Source organism: Eretmochelys imbricata, chromosome 3 (assembly GCF_965152235.1).
Source record: "Eretmochelys imbricata isolate rEreImb1 chromosome 3, rEreImb1.hap1, whole genome shotgun sequence".
NCBI classification, from domain to species: Eukaryota; Metazoa; Chordata; order Testudines; family Cheloniidae; genus Eretmochelys; species Eretmochelys imbricata.
The window spans coordinates 150,529,008-150,551,401 of NC_135574.1; the positions used below are offsets into that span (position 1 = coordinate 150,529,008).

Sequence of the window (22,394 nt, forward strand, 5' to 3'; positions counted from 1 at the left end):
GGTTCCAATGACTGTGTTCGCTGAACTGACCACCCCATCCTAAGCTGAATACATATGAAGTGATAGTAGCTGATGGAGTGGTGGATTGAATGACACGCTCCTCAGAATGTTGCTTCTCTGTATCCACCATTTAAATGAAAATAGCATTTCTTTTGGAAGAGACAACTTTATGCAAATGACTTGGCTGCTAATTTCTTGCTAGCCAATGCTGTAATAATCTCATTCTGAAGTGAGTGTATAGAGTTACAAATGTTGCTGAAGCCCTGAGGCCCATCAGTCTGAAGAGGAACATATCTATCTGGTTTGAGTCTCTTGGAGGTTCATTGGCAGACTGAATCTTTAGGAAATTTTCTTCTGGAGGGAAGGCTCTTCCAATTTGGAAATCTAAAATTGCTTCAATGAAATGGATCTGCTGTGTAGGAAGAGATGTGACTTCTTCCAACCTATTCTGAGATCTGGTTTCTCAAAAAGAATTAAAGCACAGTCCATGTTGATGGTCAGTGATTCTTTCAATTTAGGAAGAAACAATCAGTTGCACACATACAAAATGGGAAATGACTGCCTAGGAAGGAGTACTGCAGAAAGGGATCTGGGGGGTCATAGTGGATCATAAGCTAAATATGAGTCAACAGTGCAACACTGTTGCAAAAAAAGCAAACCTCATTCTGGGATGTATTAGCAGGAATGTTGTAAGCAAGACCCGAGAAGGAATTCTTCCACTCTACTCTGCACTGGTTAGGCCTCAACTGGAGTATTGTGTCCAATTCTGGGCACCACATTTCAGGAAAGATGTGGACAAATTGGAGAAAGTCCAGAGAAGAGCAACAAAAATGATTAAAGGTCTAGAAAACATGACCTCTGAGAGAAGATTGAAAAAACTGGGTTTGTTTAGTCTGGAAAAGAGAGGACTGAGAGGGGACAGATTACAGTTTTCAAGTATATAAAAGGTTGTTACAAGGAGGAGGGAGAAAAATTGTTGTTCTTAACTGCTGAGGATAGGACAAGAAGCATTGGTCTTAAATTGCAGCAAGGGAGGTTTAGGTTGGACTTTAGGAAAAACTTCCTAACTGTGAGGGTGATTAAGTGCTGGAATAAATTGCCTAGGGAAGTTGTGGAATCTCCATCATTGGAGATTTTTAAGAGCAGGTTAGACAAATACCTGTCAGGGATGGTCTAGATCAGTGGTTCTCAAAGCCAGTCCACCACTTGTTCAGGGAAAGCCCCTGGCGGCTGGGCCGGTTTGTTCACCTGCCGCGTCTGCAGGTTCGGCCGATCACGGCTCCCACTGGCTGCAGTTCGCTGCTCCAGGCCAATGGGGGCTGTGGGAAGCGGCGCTGGCCAAGGGATGTGCTGGTTGCCCTTCCCGTAGCCCCCATTGGCCTGGAGCAGCAAACCGTGGCCAGTGGGAGCCGCGATCGGCCGAATCTGTGGACGTGGCAGGTAAACAAACCGGTCCGGCCCGCCAGGGGCTTTCCCTGAACAAGCGGCGGACCGGCTTTGAGAACTACTGGTCTAGATAATACTTAGTCCTGCCATGAGTACAGGGGACTGGACTAGACAACCTCTCGAGGTCTTCTCCAGTCCTATGATTCTATGAAATGAAGCTATTAGCGAGTCATCCACACAGAGCTATATGTGAATCGTGCAATCTTAAATGCTCTGCCATGACTGAGAGGCATCTTGATACCTGACAAGCAGTAGAAAGGTCATAGAGGAGGATCCTGTACTGTTAGCGATCTTCCCCTACCAGGAAACAGAGGTATTTGCGATGTGGAGGTATGATCAATGTATGAATATATGCATATTTGAGGTCAAGAGTGCTGAACCAATCTAAGGAGGATAGCGAAGGAATTATGGATGCAAGGGTCACCGTGTGGAATCTGAACTTCATGACGAATGAATTAAATGTTCTGAGGTCTAAGATGGGCTGGTCTGCCTTCCTTCTTCGTATTAGGACACATATTTGGGCTTTCTGCATTCTAACTTCTTTCCCAGTTTGAGACATATCCATGTTATATCTCTGTTGCAGCATATCCTGGAAGTAGATCAAACTTCTCTATGAAGGCTCTGGGACTTGGCCACATGATTATCCACCTCCAGACCAGTAAATGAGGTCTCCTTCCTTTCCTTTCCATTTCCCAGCTTTTAAAGCCAAACTCTAGAAGTAGTACGCAGCATCACTCTCTTTGCCTTTTGCCTTTTCTTGAGGCAATTGTTTAAAAAAGGTTCTTTACTTGAACAAGGTGGAGTACCTTTCTTCCATTTTCATCACCTTGCTTGGAAGCAAAAAATGATAAGGTGCTCTATCTGTGAGGAGATGAACTCAGGAGCTCCAGCAGGGGAGCTCTGTCACAATTGTTCTCAGCCTATGGACCCTTGCATCGCTGGGACCCTTGCTTAGCTTAGCTCAGAATCTGGAGATTTGTGGAGATCTTTGTGTCTTCCCACACCAGCTGATACTCCTCCCATGAAACTGCCACAAGGACATAACAGTTCTCCTCAAGTTAGGGAGGAGTGTCAAGGCCATCTCCAGTCAGAAATCACTGGGGATTCAATTCCCTGAAAACTTTTTTTTCACCTCCAACTTTAAGAGAATAATATCCATAGTCCCTTCTCAAGTTGTTAAGTGGGTATTAAGAATCACATGACAAGGAGCCTGGTCTTCCCCTGTTTCCAGCAGAAGGATTTGGATCGGTTCAGGGGGAAGCCTATAGGTGGGCTTGTTGATGGACAGGTAGAAGTACGGTTTGGGGTGAAGGTCATGGTTTCTGTAGTTGACTATACCTGCTTGTATTGCAAAAATAAAAGGTGCCTTTAGTCTCTGTTATGCAGGAGGTCAGAGTAGATGATCACAGTGGTCCCTTCTGGCCTTAAAATCGATGTCCTTCTGTATTTCATTTCAACAAGGGGCACATTTTAGGGAAGAAGGAGGAAATATTTTGGTGGCAGGTTAATCTTTTAAAAATGATAGTTGTTTGATGGGATTTGGAATATTAAAATAAGCCCTAAGGAAGAAGTTTAGAAGGCCAAGGGCAGTGAGGCAATCAGAAATTTATGAAATTGCTCTGTAATTTAACAAATGGACATCACCTCACTTCAGTGTGTATGCATGTGTGTATATATATGTATATGTTGCCCTTAAGCTAACAAAGCACCATGTGCCATAGGTGTGAAGAGAAAATCAAACACCTGTTCCAACTCCCATTAAAGTGAATGGAATGATTTCCATTGACTCCAGCATGCTCTAAAGCAGAATATAATCTTCAAGTTACAAGAAATACAGTTAAATAATTTAATATTTGTTATAACTCTAGTCTATTCTAGTTTTATTGTCTTCTAATTGTTTTTTATTTACAGTAAAAGGGAAACATGTGGCATTTGGGGGTGATGGAGAGGAGGGAGATACTGATGGTTCTTCAGGTATTCTTAGTGAGGATGCTGAGGACAATGAGAAAGAAGATGAGTTTAGAAAGGTACTTCATTATAAAAAGAGAAAATGTATGAATTTCATAACAAAAGTTTTTAGAACTGAACAGAAAATGCCTAATTTTTAGTAACTGAGTAACTGAAGCCACCACACAACTTCTGAATGTAGTTCATAAGGTTAAAAATGTCTTATCTTTCAAAGAATGTATTATATGCTGCAGCATGGCTTTCATTAATCAGTTTTTCAGTAAGTAAGGGAGCCAGAGATATACTGGTTGGGCAACAGCACAAGATGTTGTGCTATAATAAGAGGCCATAACAGACAGGCTTCCTCTAGTGCAGGCAAACACACATTCTCCTCTTCCTCACAGTACAACCAACTACCCATCCTCCTCTTCATTTCCCCACTGCCTCCTTCATTTCAGAAAGTCCACCCCTATATTTTTCTGGCACCCACCTTCTTTTTCATCTCCCACTGTGAAGGGAGTTGAAGCTTAAGTGCTAACTTAAATGCTAATGATAGTTCCAGGAGTTACAGCTGCTGGGTGCAGGTGAGTGGTAATGTGTTGTGGTGAATGGTGACTGGGTTGTGTACAGGTGCATGGTGCTCATGGGTCCTGTGGATTGAATGATATTTTTCTATGAACTTCTTTAGTCCAGTACTGTTAGACTTTCCTGCCTTTGTTCCTTTCTTCAGAGATCGACACAAGATTCTTGTGATTTTTATCCCCAAAATGAATGCTGGCTCCTCTTGATGGCATCCTACTTACTGCAATCATATTGGGTATGTCTACACTGCGCATTAAGCCCAGGTCTTTGACATGTGGATTTGGTGTTTCCAAGCCTGCATATGAGCATCCAGACTACTTTGTAGACTGTGTTTTCAGGTGCTGGACACAGGTCTAAGAGCTGTGCTAATGTGTCTATACTGTGCTATGGAGACCTTCTGACTCAGGTCTGCTGCTTGACCTGTGTCCAGACTGCAAAGTGACAGTGCTTGGATTTGAATCACAGCAAGACTGAGTTTCTGACTCCCCGCTGCCCTGCAGAGTCCTAGTACCTGGGTTGTGAGTGCTTGCTGACCAGAGTCAGAATGATTTGTGTGTGAATGGAAGGGGGGCTTAGGCTCAAAACTGAGTCAGAGCCCGGGCTTAGTGTGCTGGTTAGACATACCCCATTTAGAGCCTGTTCTTATCAAGGCAAACTGAGTTTTCTCAGGGATTTATCTGTGTGCCCTCTTCCAAGCAGGGTGGGTGGGTTCTTTCTGTGGGGGTGTAGCGGGGGAGGACTATTTCTCTCCTCCTAGCTCTGGCCTAGCAGCAGTTCTGGAAGGGAGAGGCTATTTTGGAAGGCTTTCAGGAGACCAAGGGAATTCCTAATATTAATGCTTTCTGTAGCCCAGCATCTCCCACTTTTGTGGTACATATGGGCTATTCTTCTTTGACGGTTCACACTTATTCCACTCAAATAAGTGCATGCCCCAGAGCTGGAGAGTTTTCTATAGTAATATGCGTCAGTGTGGTGCATGCACTGTGTACTTCCTGGTGGTCCTTTCCAAGGCTATTTAAGCACAGCACTGCTTTGACACCTCTCAGTTCTTTCTCACTTCAAGTGGCCTGAGTCACTCCCCATGCGGTTTACCTCATGGTTACTATGCAGTGAGAAATTCTCTTTCTAAATCTGCTACTGTCATAAATATAAAGGGAAGGCTAACCACCTTTAAATCCCTCCTGGCCAGAGGAAAAAACCCTTTCACCTGTAAAGGGTTAAGAAGCTAGGATAACCTCACTGGCACCTGACCAAAATGACCAATGAGGAGACAAGACACTTTCAAAAGCTGGGAAGAGGGAGAACATCAAAGGGTCTGTGTCTGTCTGGGTGAGGCTTTTGCCAGGGACAGAACAGGAATGGAGTCTTAGAATTTAGTAAGTAATCTAGCTTGATATGCGTTAGATTATGATTTCTTTAAATGGCTGAGAAAATAAGATGTGCTGAATAGAATGAATATTCCTGTCTGTGTGTCTTTTTGTAACCTAAGGTTTTGCCTAGAGGGATTCTCTATGTTTTGAATCTAATTACCCTGTAAGGTATTTACCATCCTGATCTTACAGAGATGATCCTTTTTTTTTTTTACTGTTTCTTCTATTAAAATGTTTCTTTTCAAGAACTGAATGCTTTTTTTCATTGTTCTAAGATCCAAGGGCTTGTAAATTGGTGAGGATTTTTACCAAACCTTCCCCAAGAAGTAGGGTGCAAGGGTTGGGAGGATTTTTTGGGGGAAAGACGTTTCCAAACAACGCTTTCTCAGGAACCCAGAGAAACGTTTGGTGGTGGCAGTGGAAAACCAAGGGCAAAGGGTAAAATAATTTGTACCTTGGGGAAGTTTTAACCTAAGCTGGTAAAAGTAAGCTTAGGAGGTTTTCATGCAGGTCCCCACATTTGTACCCTAGAGTTCAAAGTGGGGAAGGAACCTTGACAGCTAGTATTGTTAGTTTTTCTAGTTTAGTAATAGTTTATAGTAGTGCATGTAGTTAGTGATAGTTTGGTAACTTTTGTTTTTTAGAAGAAGATAGTGCCTGGTGGCATTCCATCACTGGCTTCAAACATTGCCCATTGTGTGGGGTGGCTATCCCAAACAGTGATCCAGACATGCTCTGTCTCTTATGCCTTGGTGAGGGGCATATCAGAGAGAAGTGCGGTATTTGTTGCTCCTTTAAATGAAGAACACAAATCTCTAGAAACGTGTGCCTCAAACAGCACCTCAAGGAGCAGGTAGTATGATCTTCTTTGGCACTGAGGCGTATGGCAGGTCATTCAGCCTCACAACTGGCTTCTGAATGGTAACAAGTCTCAGACAGGCCTCTGACTCAGACTCCTCTCCACAGAAGAGAAGGGATCAATCCTCCTCTACAGGTCCTCCATGAAAGAGCTCCCATAAACTAGACAGGAGCGATGCCAAATCCAAGAGACTTTCATTCTAGCTGAAAGAGAGATTATTGAACACTGCTAAAATTCCTCTGGTGCATAGGGTAGAGCCCGGCCTTCATCCCATGTCTCCTTGGTTCCAAGGTGGAACCATACCAGTACTATACCATCGACTCCGACACTGTTACAGGGATGGCAGTTGAGTCCAGTACCAATAGACATGACTCCAGCACTGGTCCTTTTGGTGCCACCGCCCCCACAGCACTTTCAAGTGACAACTGGCCTGCTTGGCCTATCCCAAATTTTCCAATGGCACAAGAATATAACTTAAGATCTGCCTTCAGCCATTCTGGTTCCATCCAGTTCTGCAACCTCTACACACAGTCCACCAATGGTACCAGTACTAGTTTCCACACAGAGAGACAATAAAAATGCTTCCTCAGCACCAACTTCGGTACCACGGTTTACCAGATTGGTACTGTCTCTGACTTTGGCTTCTGTGCTGATGCTTTGTCCAGCGCCTCCAGTTTCAGGACCAAATTGGTCATCTGTTTTGATATCAGCACCAATAGAAAGGGTGTTCCTGGCAATTTCAGGTAATTTGCCACCACTGTTTGTCCCTCCAATCCCACTCCTTCACTATGATTTGCATATGTTTGAGACTCTTGGACCACATGGTCTCATTTATTTATATACTGTTGCATTGAGAGGCTGCATCTGCGCATTCTCCAAAGATGACTGAAGTTGGTCTACCAACTGAATTTCCATTTATTATATAAGTTGACCAGGGTTCCCCAGCTGGCTCTGTTGTCCCCGTGTCACAGCCAAGTCATAGGCAGCCAGACCTAGTGATTAGAGCTGGGGTCCACAGTCATGGGACAGGAATCAAGAATCAGCCAGGTCAGGATACAAACTTGAGAGGAAAACCACAAATTGGTAACTGGAGTCATGCCAGGTCAGGATACCAGGGGTCAGAGGCAGGTGACAAACTGGAAATCAGAATCATGGGCCAAGAGTCAGAATCTGAAGGTTTTTCAGGACCTCATGAGGTTAGCTGATACTTCAGACATCCCATTAGAGATAATCCAGAATAAATAGCACAAGGCATTGGACATTCTACAACTTGCTCGGTCAAGTAGACTAAACCTATCTATTAATGAAAGGCTGTTGCTCAGACCATATGACACATTTCTGTATCTATCTCTGAGACCTCCAAATGTGCAGGCAGGAGATACCAGGTACTGGTTAAGACTTAGGGATATTTTTTTCAACACTCCACTCACAGAGGTCCTGGGTTGTCCAAGTCGTACATGAGAGTCAAAAACAGCAGTCCAGAGAAAAAATTCCAAAGAAACTGGACCTTTTGGGTTGTAAAGTCTACTTCTCATGAGCCTTCAACTTAGAATAATTAATTATCAAGCACTTGCAAGATATGACTTCCTACTGTGGGACAGACTCCCACCCCCATGGACATGTTCCCTAAGGAATATCAAGAGCAAGTAAGATCAACTATGACTGAGGGTCAACTCAACAGCAGAACAACACTCCGGACAGTGATCGATGTCTCAGATATGGTGACAAGGACCACAGCTATGGCTGTGACAATGAGGCGGTCATCCTGGTTCCAGATTTCTGGCATCCCTTGTGAAGTCCAAGTGACTATAAAGGACTTAGCATTTCAGTGGAATGATCTTCTCAACCATATAATTAATTAAGAATTATGTTATCTGAAAAATTCCTGCATGACCCTTTGTTTACTGGATTTCCATGTTCCAGCTCAGAATCACAAGCAATAGCAACAACAGTGGCCTCAGTTCTCATTCAGATACAGGCCTCAACAGTTTCAAGAACATCTTTCAGAGCCACTGAGGAAGAGACAATGATTCCACTAAAGGCACTCATTGTTCTGCCCCTCGGCAGCCCCACAACAAGGGCAAGTGCCCAGAAACAGTACTGATGTGATTCTCGAGAGCACAGCTGGAGCATCTATGGATATGTCTCCTTCTACTCACTTTGGCAACTGCTTGTTTTATTTCAAGTAATCTTAGGTTGAGATTACCTTTGGCCAGTGGGTCTTCAAGGTTTGTGAACAAGCGGTATCCCATCAAGTTTCAGACTGAGGCCATGTCCTTCTTTCCTCCCTGTCCCAATCTCTCTTCAGGGACAGTTTTGCAACAAGAAGTCAACTCCTTACTACAGCTGGGTGCAATAGAGGTGGTACCTCAAGAATTCAGCTGGAAAGACTTTTACTTCCAGATTCTTAACCCCAAAGAAGAAAGGGGGATTTAGACGCATCCTAGACCTTTGATGTCTTAATCTCTTTATTCATAGTTTCAAATTCAGGATGGTTGCCTTAGCCTCTGTTATCCCCTCCTTGGATCCTTTGGACTGGTTCAGGGCTCTCATCTTGCAAGATGCCTGTTTTCACAGCTCAATAATTCTGGTACACAGAACATTTCTAGAGTTTATGGTAGAGATATCTGAGTACAAATACAAAGTCCTACCCTTTAGCCTGTCCACCATTCCAAGGGTGCTTACCAAAGTTATCACCATGATTGAAGCCCAGCTAAGAAGGCAAGGAATCCAGATTATTTTACCTACACAACTGGCTGATATGGGGCACATCCCTGCCGTAGTTCACTGGCTCCATTCAAAAGGCTCTCAGAACCTCTTTGTTACCCTAGGTCTTGAGGTCAACAAGGACTAGTGGACACAACTGGATCAGGTATGCACAGATGTTCTGTTCTTCTTATCCCTTCCATCGAAGACCCTAATCATGGATGCCTACACCAACTTCAGGTTCAGTGGAAATGGCTGATGCCCAAGACTTCCCTTCACATCAGTATGCTAGAACTCAGAGCTCTTTGGCTGCCCCTCCTATGGAGACTTACCAAAGCAGTGCCTACAGACAATAAGATGGCCGTGCATTACATGAATAGGCGAGGAGTAGCCTGGTTTTGCCCCGCAGTGTAAAGAAACCTTTCCTCTGTGAACTTGAAGTATTCGGCCTCATATCACCCTGACAGCTTTCCATCTTCTGGGTCTTCAGAACACTATGATAGATTGGCTCAGCAGAGACCTCTCAGAAAACCCTGAATGATCCCTCAAATTTTGTTGTCCAAAGTTCGTTCCACAGAAGGGAATACCAGGCGATAGTTCTATACATGATATGCCACAACAACAGATGCCAGAGGTTTTGCTCCAGAGGAGGTAAGAGCCCAGGATCCCTCACAGATGCCTTCCTCTTCCCTTGGACTGCAGACCTCATGTATATTTTTCTAACAATATCCATGATCTCCAAAGTCTTGTGGAAGCTTGGATAAGACTCAGACTGTCAATCTGATAGCCTCATCTTGGGCCAGGCAGCTCTAGTACTCAGACTTGATGAGGCTTTTGATTTAGAAGCCAATCACTTAACTGGCCTTGCTTGACTTACTGTTTCAGGTCTACTGTCAGGTCCTCCATTCAGACCCAGACTCTATATGTTACAGCCTGGGTCCTGACTGACTGATCTCTGCTGAAAGGAATTGCTCAATGGCAATCCTAAACTTCTTGCTTCAGAGTTGGAAGCCTTCCACAAGACAAATTTACTAATTCAAATAAGACCTTTCTCTGTGTAGTCTGAACAGCAGCACCTACACTTCTGCAAACAATGGTCCCAAATATATTGAACTGTTTACTCCTCACTGAAACAGTCGGGAATGTCTCTTAGCTTGATTAAGGGTCATCTCCCTGCTGGAGGGACACACATTGTTCTCTCAGTCTACTGTACTGAGATTTCTTAAGGGACTGACTTATGCCTTTCCACCAGTCAGAGAACCCCTTGCTCCCTGGGATCTCAGTGTAGTGCCAACTTGCTTAATGGTTCCTCCCTTCAAGCCAATGGCTCCCTTCTGATACTATCACCTTTCCATGAAGACATCTTTCCTGTTGGCCATAGCATGGGCCAGGAGAAAAGGGGAAATTCAGGCCCTCCTGGCAGAATCCTCCATACAGTCTTTCACAAGGATAAGATCACCCTGAGGTCTCATCCTAAATTCCTGCCTAAGGTGTCTCAGACTTTCACATTAATCAATCTATTAATCTTCCAGCCTTTTTTTCCCCACAGATCTCATTCTTACACGACCAGAGTAAAACTTCATACACTAGATGTGTTTAGAACATTGTCCTTTTCCATGGCCAAGATTAGATTAGTTAGACCTCACCAAGACTATTTGTTCTATTTGCAAAATGGAAGGGGAACAACCAAGTTTTTCACAGAGACTATCCAAATTGGTTTTGGACTTTATACATTCTTGCTATGGATTAGTGAAGCAAGGTTCACTTGGTCACATAAGGTCTTATTCAACCTGTGTTCAGGCAGCCTCTGCCAGCCTTTGACCAATGTTCCCTTGACTGAGGTTTGTAGAGCGGTAATTTAGAAATCAGTCCATACTTAGACAATTCACTATGCCTTGGTACAGGCCTCTAGATCAGACGCAAGCTTTGGTAGAGTGGTCCTTCAATTGATATTTCAGTAGGACCCCTCTTAGACATGTCCAAGAGCAGTGTACTGCTTGCTAGTCACCAAAAATAGTGCGGATAATCACTCTAGAAGAAAGTACAATTATTTATATCACAGTAACTCTGGTTCTTTGAGATGTATTATCTGCACATTTTCCATTACTTGCCCTCCATCCCTGCTAAATCAGAGTCCTGACACTTGGGATTCTTATTGGCAAAGGAACTGATAGGCAGTTGAGATCACCCTGCCCTTTATATCCTCAGCTGGTCACAAGGGCTGCCAGAGTGCAGGAATGGCCCAAAGTACACTGCTATCTCAAAATAATCGAATCTCACATATGTTGGGTACATCTACATCAAGAGTGGAATCTTATTTTTATTTTGTTTTAAGTGGTTTCGTCTTCATGGACTTTAAAGTAACTGGTTTTTATCAGATGATTCTGGTGATTCATTTTATCAGATGATTTTTTTATCCAGATGATTCTGGACTTCAAGCTCTTTGACTTATAGACCAATTCCCAAATAGAAAAATTACTGTAAATCCCTTGTTTTTGAGAAGGAACTGGAGGTGTTGAAACTAATAACTGATTATAAGTTTATTCAAACTTACTTTAAATCTTGCTGATGGATGAATGCTGAGTGACTGGTTGTTGCTAGATTTCTTTTTCAGTTAGCTATTTTTGTAGGACTTTTATGATGAACATTCTGCAATCTTGTGACCCAACGTCATCTCAGGTCTTTCATTCAGATAAAACAATGCCAGTTTTCTCAAAAGTGGTCTCATGAATCTGTATTTTTGATATTTTTAGGTGTTCACAGACATCAGTCTCTATGGTATTCAAAATACCAAATATTTTTAAATTACTAATTTAATCAGGACTTTTCCAAATCTAAAGATGACCTAATTTGAATCAGATTAGACCAGCTTGCATGGCTCCAAGATAGCCTTGCACCAGATTAGTTCAAATATCTTGGAGGGAGGTGCTGCAAGATGGCATAAGCAAAGTTTGCAAGTCATAAGAATCAAGGATTAGGCTGAGAAGTCCAGCCTTTTCGGTCAGTAAGTCACATGAGAGGAGACTGATGTTCCAGAATCTCCGAGATCTTGAGGAGAGGAAGTCACAACATCAACACACAGGCTATGCCAGCCTTTGACCAATCTTCCTGCAGCTGAAGAAAGTCTGCTAGTGAGAAGCACTGTGCCAGCAGAACATTACTGTCTGGCTTCTTGACTGCAGTTCTAGCTCTTCCTCTATGAGAGACCAGAAGACTGAGAGAACTGAAGAGGTTGCAACCCCCTATTATCTTAAGTATCTTAATTTTCCTTTTTCTATTTTTATTAGTTAAGAAACAGCCCAGCCATTTTATATTCTTTAATTTTAGGATGTGAAAGTGTAGTATGTACATGCACAGGCCCGCCGACAGCAATTCTGGTCCCCAGGGCAGAACAGTCAGTGGGCACTCTTCCAGCAAGGCCAGGGCTTCCACATGCCCACTTGGCTGCCTTCGCTACTGCTGATACCACCCATTGCATGCCTAGGAGCTCTGCAGCCCGCCAGGGCAATTTAAAAGGGCCCAGGGCTCCCGGGCCCTTTTGAATCGTCCAGGCCCCTGGGCAATTGCCCCTTTCCCCCTTCCCCCCGACCCCAACTCCCCGTCAGCAGGCCTGTACATGCATGTATGTCTGAGCACTCATAAAGACCACAAGGGGAAGGCACCATAAAAGGAAAGATCCCCAAGTTTAAACAGCCCTAAATATTGTCTCATAGACTATATGAATAGTTTTATCTTTAAAAGGCTTGATGATAGACTTTAAATTTTCTGTAATTTCTGGTAAATAAGAGTTGCCCAACCTTCTGCTTTTCAAGAGTATTTCATTAAAAATCTGTATTATAATATCTCTGTTGTGGAGAAGGAGGAAAAGGTTAGCCACCACATAAGAACAGAATTCTAGGAAGGAAGCATTATAATTGGCTTCTCAGGTTGTGGTTTAGACATTAAACCAGGGGTGGCCAGCCTGTGGCTCCGGAGTCACATGAAGCTCTTCAGAAGTTAATATGTAGCTCCTTGTATAGGCACCAACTCCGGGGCTGGAGCTACAGGCACCAACTTTGCTGTGTGCCGGACGGTGCTCACTGCTCAACCCTTGGCTCTGCCATGGGCCCTGCCCCAACTCCACCCCTTCCCACACCCCTCCCCCATAATGGCCTGTAGTGCCCTTGCTCTTCCCCCTCTCCCCCAGAGCCTCCTGAACGCAACGAAACAGCTGATCGGGAGGTGCGGGGAGGGAACAGGAGGCTCTGATCGGCCGGGCTGCAGAAGGGTGGGAGTCACTGGGAGCAGGGTGGGGGAGCTGATGCAGGGGCTGCTGATGTATTACTGTGGCTCTTTGGCAGTGTACATTGTTAAATTCTGGCTCCTTATCAGGCTCAGGTTGGCCACCCCGCATTAAACCATTTGCTTTTAAACTCTTGACCTGGTTTAAACCAAAGATCTGATAGACTTTAGTGTAAAAATCTTTAGTTGGGATTTATAACCAAATATTCAACCACCTTTTTAGAATCCTCTTTAGAATTTTATAAGCATTGATTTTGATATTCATTTCATTTAATTAATTTGATGGTTAAATTCCAATCCAATATTGAATCTAATTTATTGATTTGATTTTGATTTAATTGTTGTAATGTTCCATTTTTAGTTTAATATTACTATTAACAGCTTAGCTTTGATTGTTTTGTTGATTTTTCTTTTGTTTAAATTTTTAAATAAAATGATATTGAACCACATTTCTTTCAATAAGCAGTGTCGGTCCAGAACTTTTGAGGATCTTGTTGGGTGTTGGCTAGTTAAACTAAAATCCTGACCATAATTCCCCATAATTAGTCATTGATTCTCAGCTGGTGTAAGGGGGGACCGAAATGTCCCATTTCTGGCTGAGGTAACATTTCTTGTGGTATAGGCATTGCAGACAAAATTAAAAATGCAGGTACAATTATTTCAGATCATTAAAATGAGAATTTTTTTAAAAAAATGTTACTTCATTGAGTGACTTAGAATAATTTTCTCTCCTTTATTTTACCTTCTCCAGTTTACTTCTTTTACATTTCTTTTAACCTTTGGATTATATGAATAAAGGATCTAAATATTTTTATTTGTTGCAGGAATGTAAAGAGATAGTTGCATATTTCAGTCATCAGTTATTAGACAGTCTGTTGAAAGCCACCCGGCTATCTTTGGATACTCTTAAAAAAAGAATGTTTGTTTCAAAGTAAGTTGCAAGTGAAGTAGTACTTCAGTAAAACAGCTTAGAGAGTAATACTGAGGTAGTATTATGAAAATCCATTTGGTTTCTTTATCTTTGTTACCAAGAATTTATACGAAAGACTAAGGGGAAAATGCATTTATGTTCATTGATTGTAATTCTTTTCTTCTAGTACCAACAGATGCTACACATCCTTTTTCCATGAACCAAAGCCTTCTGCCTTTTAATATACCTTCCTGTTTTCAATAGACAAAATAAAGGGTTTTGGCAGTGTAACATGTTTCAAATTCATTATTTTTTGTTCATTTTTTCTAGTGCCACTCCCAATACACTAGGTGGTTTCCGGAAATTGGAGAAAGAATTAACCTTGCTTTACATAGCTCACATTCTAACAATGGATAAACAGATTAACAAAGGCTTTTTCCTTCAATCCTTCAACCAAGATTTTCCTTCAATCCTAAAGAAGGTCATCCTGGTGACAGTTTTGATAGCAGATGTATCTGTGAATGCCATGTGCTTTGACTTTAGAATAGTGAACTCAAACTCTGAAGCCAAGTGCTAGATCTGATTTCATCCACAGATAGCGAACAAACACTCTAAGCAAATATTTTGTGCTTCCAAGTTCAAAGAATCCCTACTTTTCTGAGAAAAGATGGTGAAACAATTGTAGCTTACAATGCCCCAACCCAAACAGTTGCTTCCTCTCTCAGCCAACAAACCAAGAAGAGAATAAAAGTTTTCCTCTACGCAGAGTCACTCCTTTTGCTCATACTCAGGGCAAAGGAGAAAGGAGAACACTTGCAGTGTGTTCTTGGATTGCAGATGCAATCCTTGGAGTAAAGTCTAGGATTCCAAGACTAGAGTTATCTCAGATGCCCCCTAGACATGGCATCAACTATCCACAGAGATTTGGGCCAGTTCTGTAATCGGAGCAGACACTTTGGGGAAACTGTCCTTGCTTAGGAGATTGGTCCTTCCCCACTTCATGCAGCAAAATGTGGGAAATATCCCTTTGGAAGGACTGGAGTTGTTCAGTGAAAAGACACAGCACTCTAGAAATTAAAGGATTCCTGATCAATCCTGGTCTGTCTACCAATCTTCCTATGGAAGACCCTTTTCCATTTTCAACGTAAGGGACAACAGTAATAGTAGGCTATGGTTTGGTACACAGTTTCCTCAATGAGACAGTCGTTTACTAGAAGATAAAGATCTAGACATTAGAAAAAAAAAGTCTTTATATGGTTCAATTTCTGAATCTTCCTCCAAGATGCAAATCTAAGGACACTCTTGAATTTTCTAAACTTCTGGATTTTAATTTCCCTTCCATTTCTTCTTGAGGAATCATGATTTTTTTCATGATGGCATGGAGTTGAACCTCAGACAAATGGATTTTGGAAATTCTCTGACGAGGCTGTGTAATCCAACTCCTACACATAACATCTGGCCACTGCCTACCTTCAGAGATCTTCCCATTGTAGATATATATAAAGCAGCTACTCTTCACATTTTTACAAAGCATTGTTGCTTGGGTTTGGCTTCAAGTTTCAGGTTTCCCATACCCAAGATTTATTTCCAAGGTAGGGAAGTCCAAATTCTCGCTACAGCCCTACCACCACTGCCAAGAAAATAAAAATTTTCAGGATGCGCTTTTTCTTTATTTGACCAATTTCCTTTCAGTATATTTTTTTCTTTCTAATTACTGTCTCCTTCTACAGACTTTAATGTATCTAGTTTCTTGTGTTGGACATTTAAGAGGTGTTCTATCATTGTGCTTATTGCAGCTTTATCAATTTCGGGGGAGGGGGAGAGGAATGGGGGACATGATTCATACTTTTGTCTGCAAAGTGAAATCCTGGCCCCATTGCAGTCAATAGGAGTTTTGGCTTTCACTTCAGTGGAGCCAGAATTTCAGCACAGATATCCTGCACAGTTGGAATCTTGAGAGAAGGAAATTACTTAGTAGTTTTTCTGGTTCACTAAATATATCATTTTGCAGAATTCTCACTCACCTAGCCACTGCATTTTAGGATTTGTAAACTGTCTGTTTTAACATGTCCTGATTCTTGCAACTTGTTTTCACTTTTTTTTGTCTTTGGGGGTATGTTTTAATCATGTGTTGATCATTTTGTAATGGTTTATCATCCTGGAAATTTCACTTTCCACCCTATTGAAGGACCTGATTGAAATGCTTGGTGAGCAGATTTCATTATTTTTGGAGAGCCTTCTGTCACACTTAAACAAGTACTGACTGGAAGGCTCTAAGGGCAGTGTCTAGGTCCAGGGTGACATGTGGCTATCTTTGGTGGGGATGGTGGTGCTCTTGGCTGCTACCACTACCCTTAGACATTAAAAACTTTTAGAACTAGGGGCATTCTGTCTGTCCTGTGTTACAGATCCTGGGGTGAGAATTCTCCAAAGTGATTTCAGAGATGCCAAATTTCAAGGGAAGTAATTTCCTTTTATAGTAACTCAAATGATGATGGCATGATAATTAAAAAGTTTTATGGTGAAGTATATATAATGTATTTCAATTTTATTTTCGGCACCAGCACCTTTGGACGAACAGCTTTTTTTGCTCAGGCAAGCAAATCTGAAGAAGTTGTTTCTTTCCTAAAAGCTGAAGTGCATCTTGCTATTCCTAATGTGGTAAGCACTATGTGATATTATATTTAGCAAAATAAGAAGATGTTATCTAAGAATTACATTTCCATATCCCTACTTGTGAGATGTGTGATACCTGTGGTGACCTTGAAACCATCTAAAAGAACAGTGACTGCTGGGGCAAGGCAGGTGTCCCCTTGGTAAAATGTGTTCACACCCCGACATCCTCAGTTCCCTCTTACAGTGGCTAGCTGCAGGCATCAGGACCATTTATAGAGTGTTGTAGTATTTGTCAGCAACTATATTTCCTATTTGTTCATTTCTGTTCTTTTTGATTATTGTAGTTGGCTGTTAATTTCTCCCTTATTTTTGGTTTTTGAAATGTTAGATTGGTTCTTTTTTATATTGACTCTTTGGCTGTTTTATGACTTTAGCCCTTGGTGTGGTTATGTGATTGTGTTGATAGTTTTTGTTGTTGTGGTGTTTTTGTCATGGCCACCATCTTTAAAGGCACATCACCTCACTTGTATTACGAACAATGGAAAATGGTGATCATTTGGAAAAAGAGAAATTCTTCGTAGGTTTCTCTGAAGTTTTTATGCTCCAGCCTGTGCTGACAGATAAACTTTGTTATGAAAATTAATGCCAAAAATTGCCATTAATATTAAATACTTATTTTCAAAAGTAATCCATTTCACCAGATCTATTTAACAGGGAAGGTAGATGGGAGTCGCAAACTAGGGTGTGTGCATGTGAGTTTTTTTAGAGATTCATGAGGAAGGTGGAGACTGGAGTATGAATATATAGGGAAGTTTAAGGAGGTGCAACAGGTAGGGGAAATTTGGAGTAAAGGAGGGAAGGGGTATACTCTCTAGCTGCTTTGCAGTGATCTGGCTAAAGAAAGTGGCTTTAAATCCTGCATAACTGGACAAATATGTTCAGGCTGTTTTATGCTACTCTAGAGTGGCATAAAGCAGCTGGAGCATACTGGTGAATCTAGCCATGAAAATTATATATTTAAAACGTGATTTGAGATTGATACTACTTATCTTAAAATCTCTAGAAATGTCACATGGTAGTATTCTTTGAATTTCTTATGTAGTGTTAATATATGAAAACTGTAATTAAAACCAAAAATTTACATTTTCTGACAAAACTGTGTTGAGATGGAGTTAAATACATTACAGGGATGTTGTAATTATCCCCAAACCAAATGTTGTTCTTTGAGATTTTTTTTTTTGCACATGGATCTTACTTCAAGGTGCATGTGTGCTCCATGAACATGAGATTGTGGTTTTTTTGATCAGCGGCGTCCACTGGGGTTGCACCTGCACCCTATATATTGTCCCTCACTTCTTTTTTTTTTTATCACCCATGGCAGCTGAGACGGAACTTAGGATATGTCCACCTGCTTCCCCACAATCCTTTATTATAGATTCAGTGTTTTGTGTAGTAGTTAGGTCTTTATTACTAGTTATGCTTATTGTTTTACTTTTATATAGCCAAAACCCACACATTTTTATTAGGTTTTAGTTAGGGCCAGGGCCTTCTCAACACCAAGACCTTTCAGCCTCATGGCAGAAGCTAAGTCCCCATGTTTTAAATCTTGACCACCTTCTTCAAGTGCTTGGCTATATATATTTCACTGTTGGTGTGCATGCGCCCAATGCACCTGAGTTCAGATTCTTTTGGCCAGCAGTGTCCGTTGATTCCAAGATTCTGACTTGTGTCTGTCTATACAGCTGGCTCACAGGAAGTACATGTGATTCCTAGTAGGAAAGACTTACTACCAGTGCAGGTTCACTAAGGGCCTTGCAGTGGTGGCAACACATTTAAGAAGGCGCGGCACACAAATTTACCCATGTCTCAATGACTGGTTGATCAGAGAGAAATCACCTCATCAAGTAGCACAGTTCAAACATTCTTCAGTCTGTTCTCACTGGGGTTCAGAATAAACAAGGCCCCCGTTCACTATAACCCTTATCATAGAATACATAGGGATGCTGCTGGATTCAAATTCAGCAAAAGTGTATTTCCCATGGTAAAGATTCCAGACTATAGTGGACTTCATTACCCAATTACAGGCTCATCAAAACATCAATAAGGATGTGCCTCAGGCTTCTGGGGCACATGGTCTTCTGAACATACATGACGCAGTTTGCTAGACTTCACCTATGTTCCATACAGGGGTAGTTAAAAATCAGTGTATTTTCCCAGAAAGAATCACATGGACATGCACGTGACCTTTGCAAATGAAGTTATCTTCTTATTAGACTGGTAGAAAGACCCACATCAAGTGGAAAACGGGTTCACTTCTCCTGGCTTCTGTCTACCAAGAATCTAGTGACAGATGCCTCCATTCAAGGATGGGAAGCTCACTCAGATTACCGATAAATACAAGACCACTGGTAGTTTTAGCATATTATTTCAATAGAACTACCAGTTTTAGGAAGTCATTTTGGTTATTTGTTTCTTACACTATGACCTTTATGATTCTTAGTATTTCTGCCCAGACTTTTTCCAGGAGTGTTAAACAATGTATCATTTAATGCTATGAGTGAGCAGTAGTCCCTGTGGCACTGTTGTAAGGTTTCATTGTACTAGGGCAGTGACAGTGTCTTTTGCTTGCCTTAAACATGTTCCTATTGAAGAAATCTGTAAATCTGCTCCTTGGAAGTCAGTCCATATCTTTAATAAATATTATGCTTTGGATTTGCCTTCAAGAGCAGATTTAGATTTGATGATGCTTCAAACTTTATTTAATTAGGACTCTTTCTACATCCTGAGTTTTCAGCACTGCTTGCCATACTACTCACAAGTGGGAATATGTGGAGCCACTCAAAGAAGAAATGAAGGTTACTTACTTGTAACTAATATTCTTCTAGATGACTCTGCATATTCACCCTTCCCTCCCACCTTCCCCTCTTTCTTAGAGTTATATAATGGTTTCTCTATGTTGGCAGTGGAATGAACTGAGGCAGAAAACATTGCAGAACCCCTATATAGACTCACCCTCAGAACGTTAAGGTACACTGAGGAGAGAGACAGGAGGGGGCATATGTGTGCTCTAATGGGTGCTGCTTGCAGACGGTTCTACCATTAGCCTGCAGTGGACAGCACGTAACCCGTAAGTGTGAATGTGCAGAGTAATTGTGAAGAACTCCAGGTATTAGTAAATAACCTTCATTTACTGCAATTTAAGTAACCTCTTTATGAATCCAACAAATTTAATAAATATTAAATTTAAAAGAAATGCAAACATACTGAGATATGGAAATGCACATTTAGGGCACCCAGATTACCTTAACTCTGCCTCATAGTGACACTATGGTGGGGAGGGGAGGAGGAGGAGAAAAATCTGCGTCTTTAAAAAGAAATTTAATCTAATCTGTGACCAAAAACATGAATATGCCTAAATCATAATCATATGATTATTGCATTGTGACACTACAATTGTGACACTACACTACAGGACATTTTCAGAAATGGTCTTTGTCAAGGTTCCTTCCCCACTCTGAACTCTAGGGTACAGATGTGGGGACCCGCATGAAAGATCCCCTAAGCTTATTCTTACCAGCTTAGGTTAAAAACTTCCCCAAGGTACAAACTTTGCCTTGTCCTTGAACAATATGCTGCCACCACCAAGTGATTTAAACAAAGAACAGGGAAAGAGACTACTTAGAGAAGTCTTCCCCAAAATATCCCCCCAAGCCCTACACCTCCTCTCCTGGGGAAGGCTTGATAATGATATCCTCACCAATTGGTACAGGTGAACACAGACCCAAACCGTTGGATCTTAAGAACAATGAAAAATCAATCAGGTTCTTAAAAGAAGAATTTTATTTAAAGAAAAGGTAAAAGAATCACCTCTGTAAAATCAGGATGGTAAATACTTTACAGGGTAATCAGATTCAAAACATAGAGAATCCCTCTAGGCAAAACCTTAAATTACAAAAAGACACAAAAACAGGAATACACATTCCCTCCAACACAGCGAATTTTACAAGTCAAAAAACAAAAGGAAATCTAACGCATTTTCTAGCTAGATTACTTACTGACTTTACAGGAGTTGGAAGGCTTGCATCCTTGATCTGTTCCCGGCAAAGGTATCACTCAGACAGACCAAAACTTTTTTCCCCCTTCAGATTTGAAAGTATCTTGTTTCCTCATTGGTCATTTTGGGTCAGGTGCCAGCGAGGTTACCTTAGCTTTTTAACCCTTTACAGGTGAAAGGATTTTGCCTCTGGCCAGGAGGGATTTTATAGCACTATATACAGAAAGGTGGTTACCCTTCCCTTTATATTTATAGGTTTCAGAGTAGCAGCCGTGTTAGTCTGTATTCGCAAAAAGAAAAGGTACACCTTTTCTTTATATTTAAGGCAGTCTTGGTCCTGGTAATGATGCTGAGGAAGTTGAGGTCAGCTTTGCAAATCCAGAAGTGAAGGTTTTTGAACCTGTATCTGTCTTTGTCAGCTCCTTCAAGGATTCCAGTCAGGAACCTTGGATAATTCAGCTTCTCTCATGGCTTCTCCTGAATTAGAAGGATCTGAAGTCTAGCCTGTCAATCCTTGCAATCCATAGGTGTTAAGGTCTGACAGATCTCACACTGGTTGGGGGGATGAGCTTCCTCAGACAGAATAGTTAGCTGGAGACGTCACCCAACTTCAGAAATATTCTTGGGCAGGAGGTGCAATCCTTTAATTTTGGGGGGAAGGGTCAGCACAAGCAATGGCATTGAGTAGTTGGACACAAGAAAGGTAATATTCTGTGGCTGGCAATGGGGCAATGTCGCACATATCCATCCTTGAGTAAAACAGAGCTCTGGACAATTGTGATTCAGAGGGGTGCTTCTGAGTCACAATTATTTTGAACTCCTACTGGGGTGGCACAGCTATGCAGCACCCTTAGCAAGGACTATAACAAAAGGCTCAATGTAGCCCTTGGAAAATTAGGTTATGGTGCATTTATTTAAACAACATTTTTTATATTTTGTGCAGGTAATGGTTCCTAGTTTAGATGATATACAGCAAGCCATCAATCGCATGATCCAATTAACACTGGAAGTAAGTCGTGGAGTCGCACACTGGGGACAGCAACACTTACAAAAATCTAGTATATTACTGAACAGAAATGTACCTGTTGTCTCCTCATCACCCAGTGTGGTAGCAGGGAAAACAGCCAAAAAAGAAGAAAGTAAGGTTTTTTGCTTACTTTAACTTTTTTCTTCTAATAAAATGTCTTTGCTTCTGAATATTTCATGATTATTCTCATTTGGTTTGAAAGGGACCTAGTGTGTATTCTTTTGGATTATCTTAGCTATTTTTACTTTAATTTAGTCAGTTGTATTTAACAGAAGTGCGTATTTCATACTCATGAAAGTAATAGTAAACTACATAATAATCAGATAAACTACTGCATTATGTAAATATTGTCACAGTATAGGTTTCCCCTTTAACTTCAAGCAACATAAACTCGTTAGTGGTACCTTTATGTACTGCTCCCACTTTCTTACTACTGAAGAATGTAGTACATCATGTTATTAGATAAAATAAAGAGTTGTGCAAACTTCGTTCACTGGGTCGTTAACATGGGAAAGAGAGGCAGTGCTGTTGTTAGGATTCAGGATTCACTAACATTACAATTGAAAGATTTCATTATTATCTGTATTCCTAAAGTG

At 41.5% G+C, this 22,394-nt stretch overlaps 1 protein-coding gene across 1 annotated transcript in view; it reads left to right on the forward strand.

Moving 5' to 3' along the window:
• DNAH8 (dynein axonemal heavy chain 8) overlaps positions 1–22,394 on the forward strand; it is a 591,778-nt gene that overhangs the window by 163,825 nt on the left and 405,559 nt on the right. The window contains exons 22-25 of the mRNA XM_077812184.1: positions 3,358–3,473; positions 14,016–14,122; positions 16,666–16,762; positions 21,715–21,910. Coding sequence (XP_077668310.1) covers positions 3,358–3,473; positions 14,016–14,122; positions 16,666–16,762; positions 21,715–21,910 — 516 coding nt within the window. The remainder of the gene's footprint in view (positions 1–3,357; positions 3,474–14,015; positions 14,123–16,665; positions 16,763–21,714; positions 21,911–22,394) is intronic.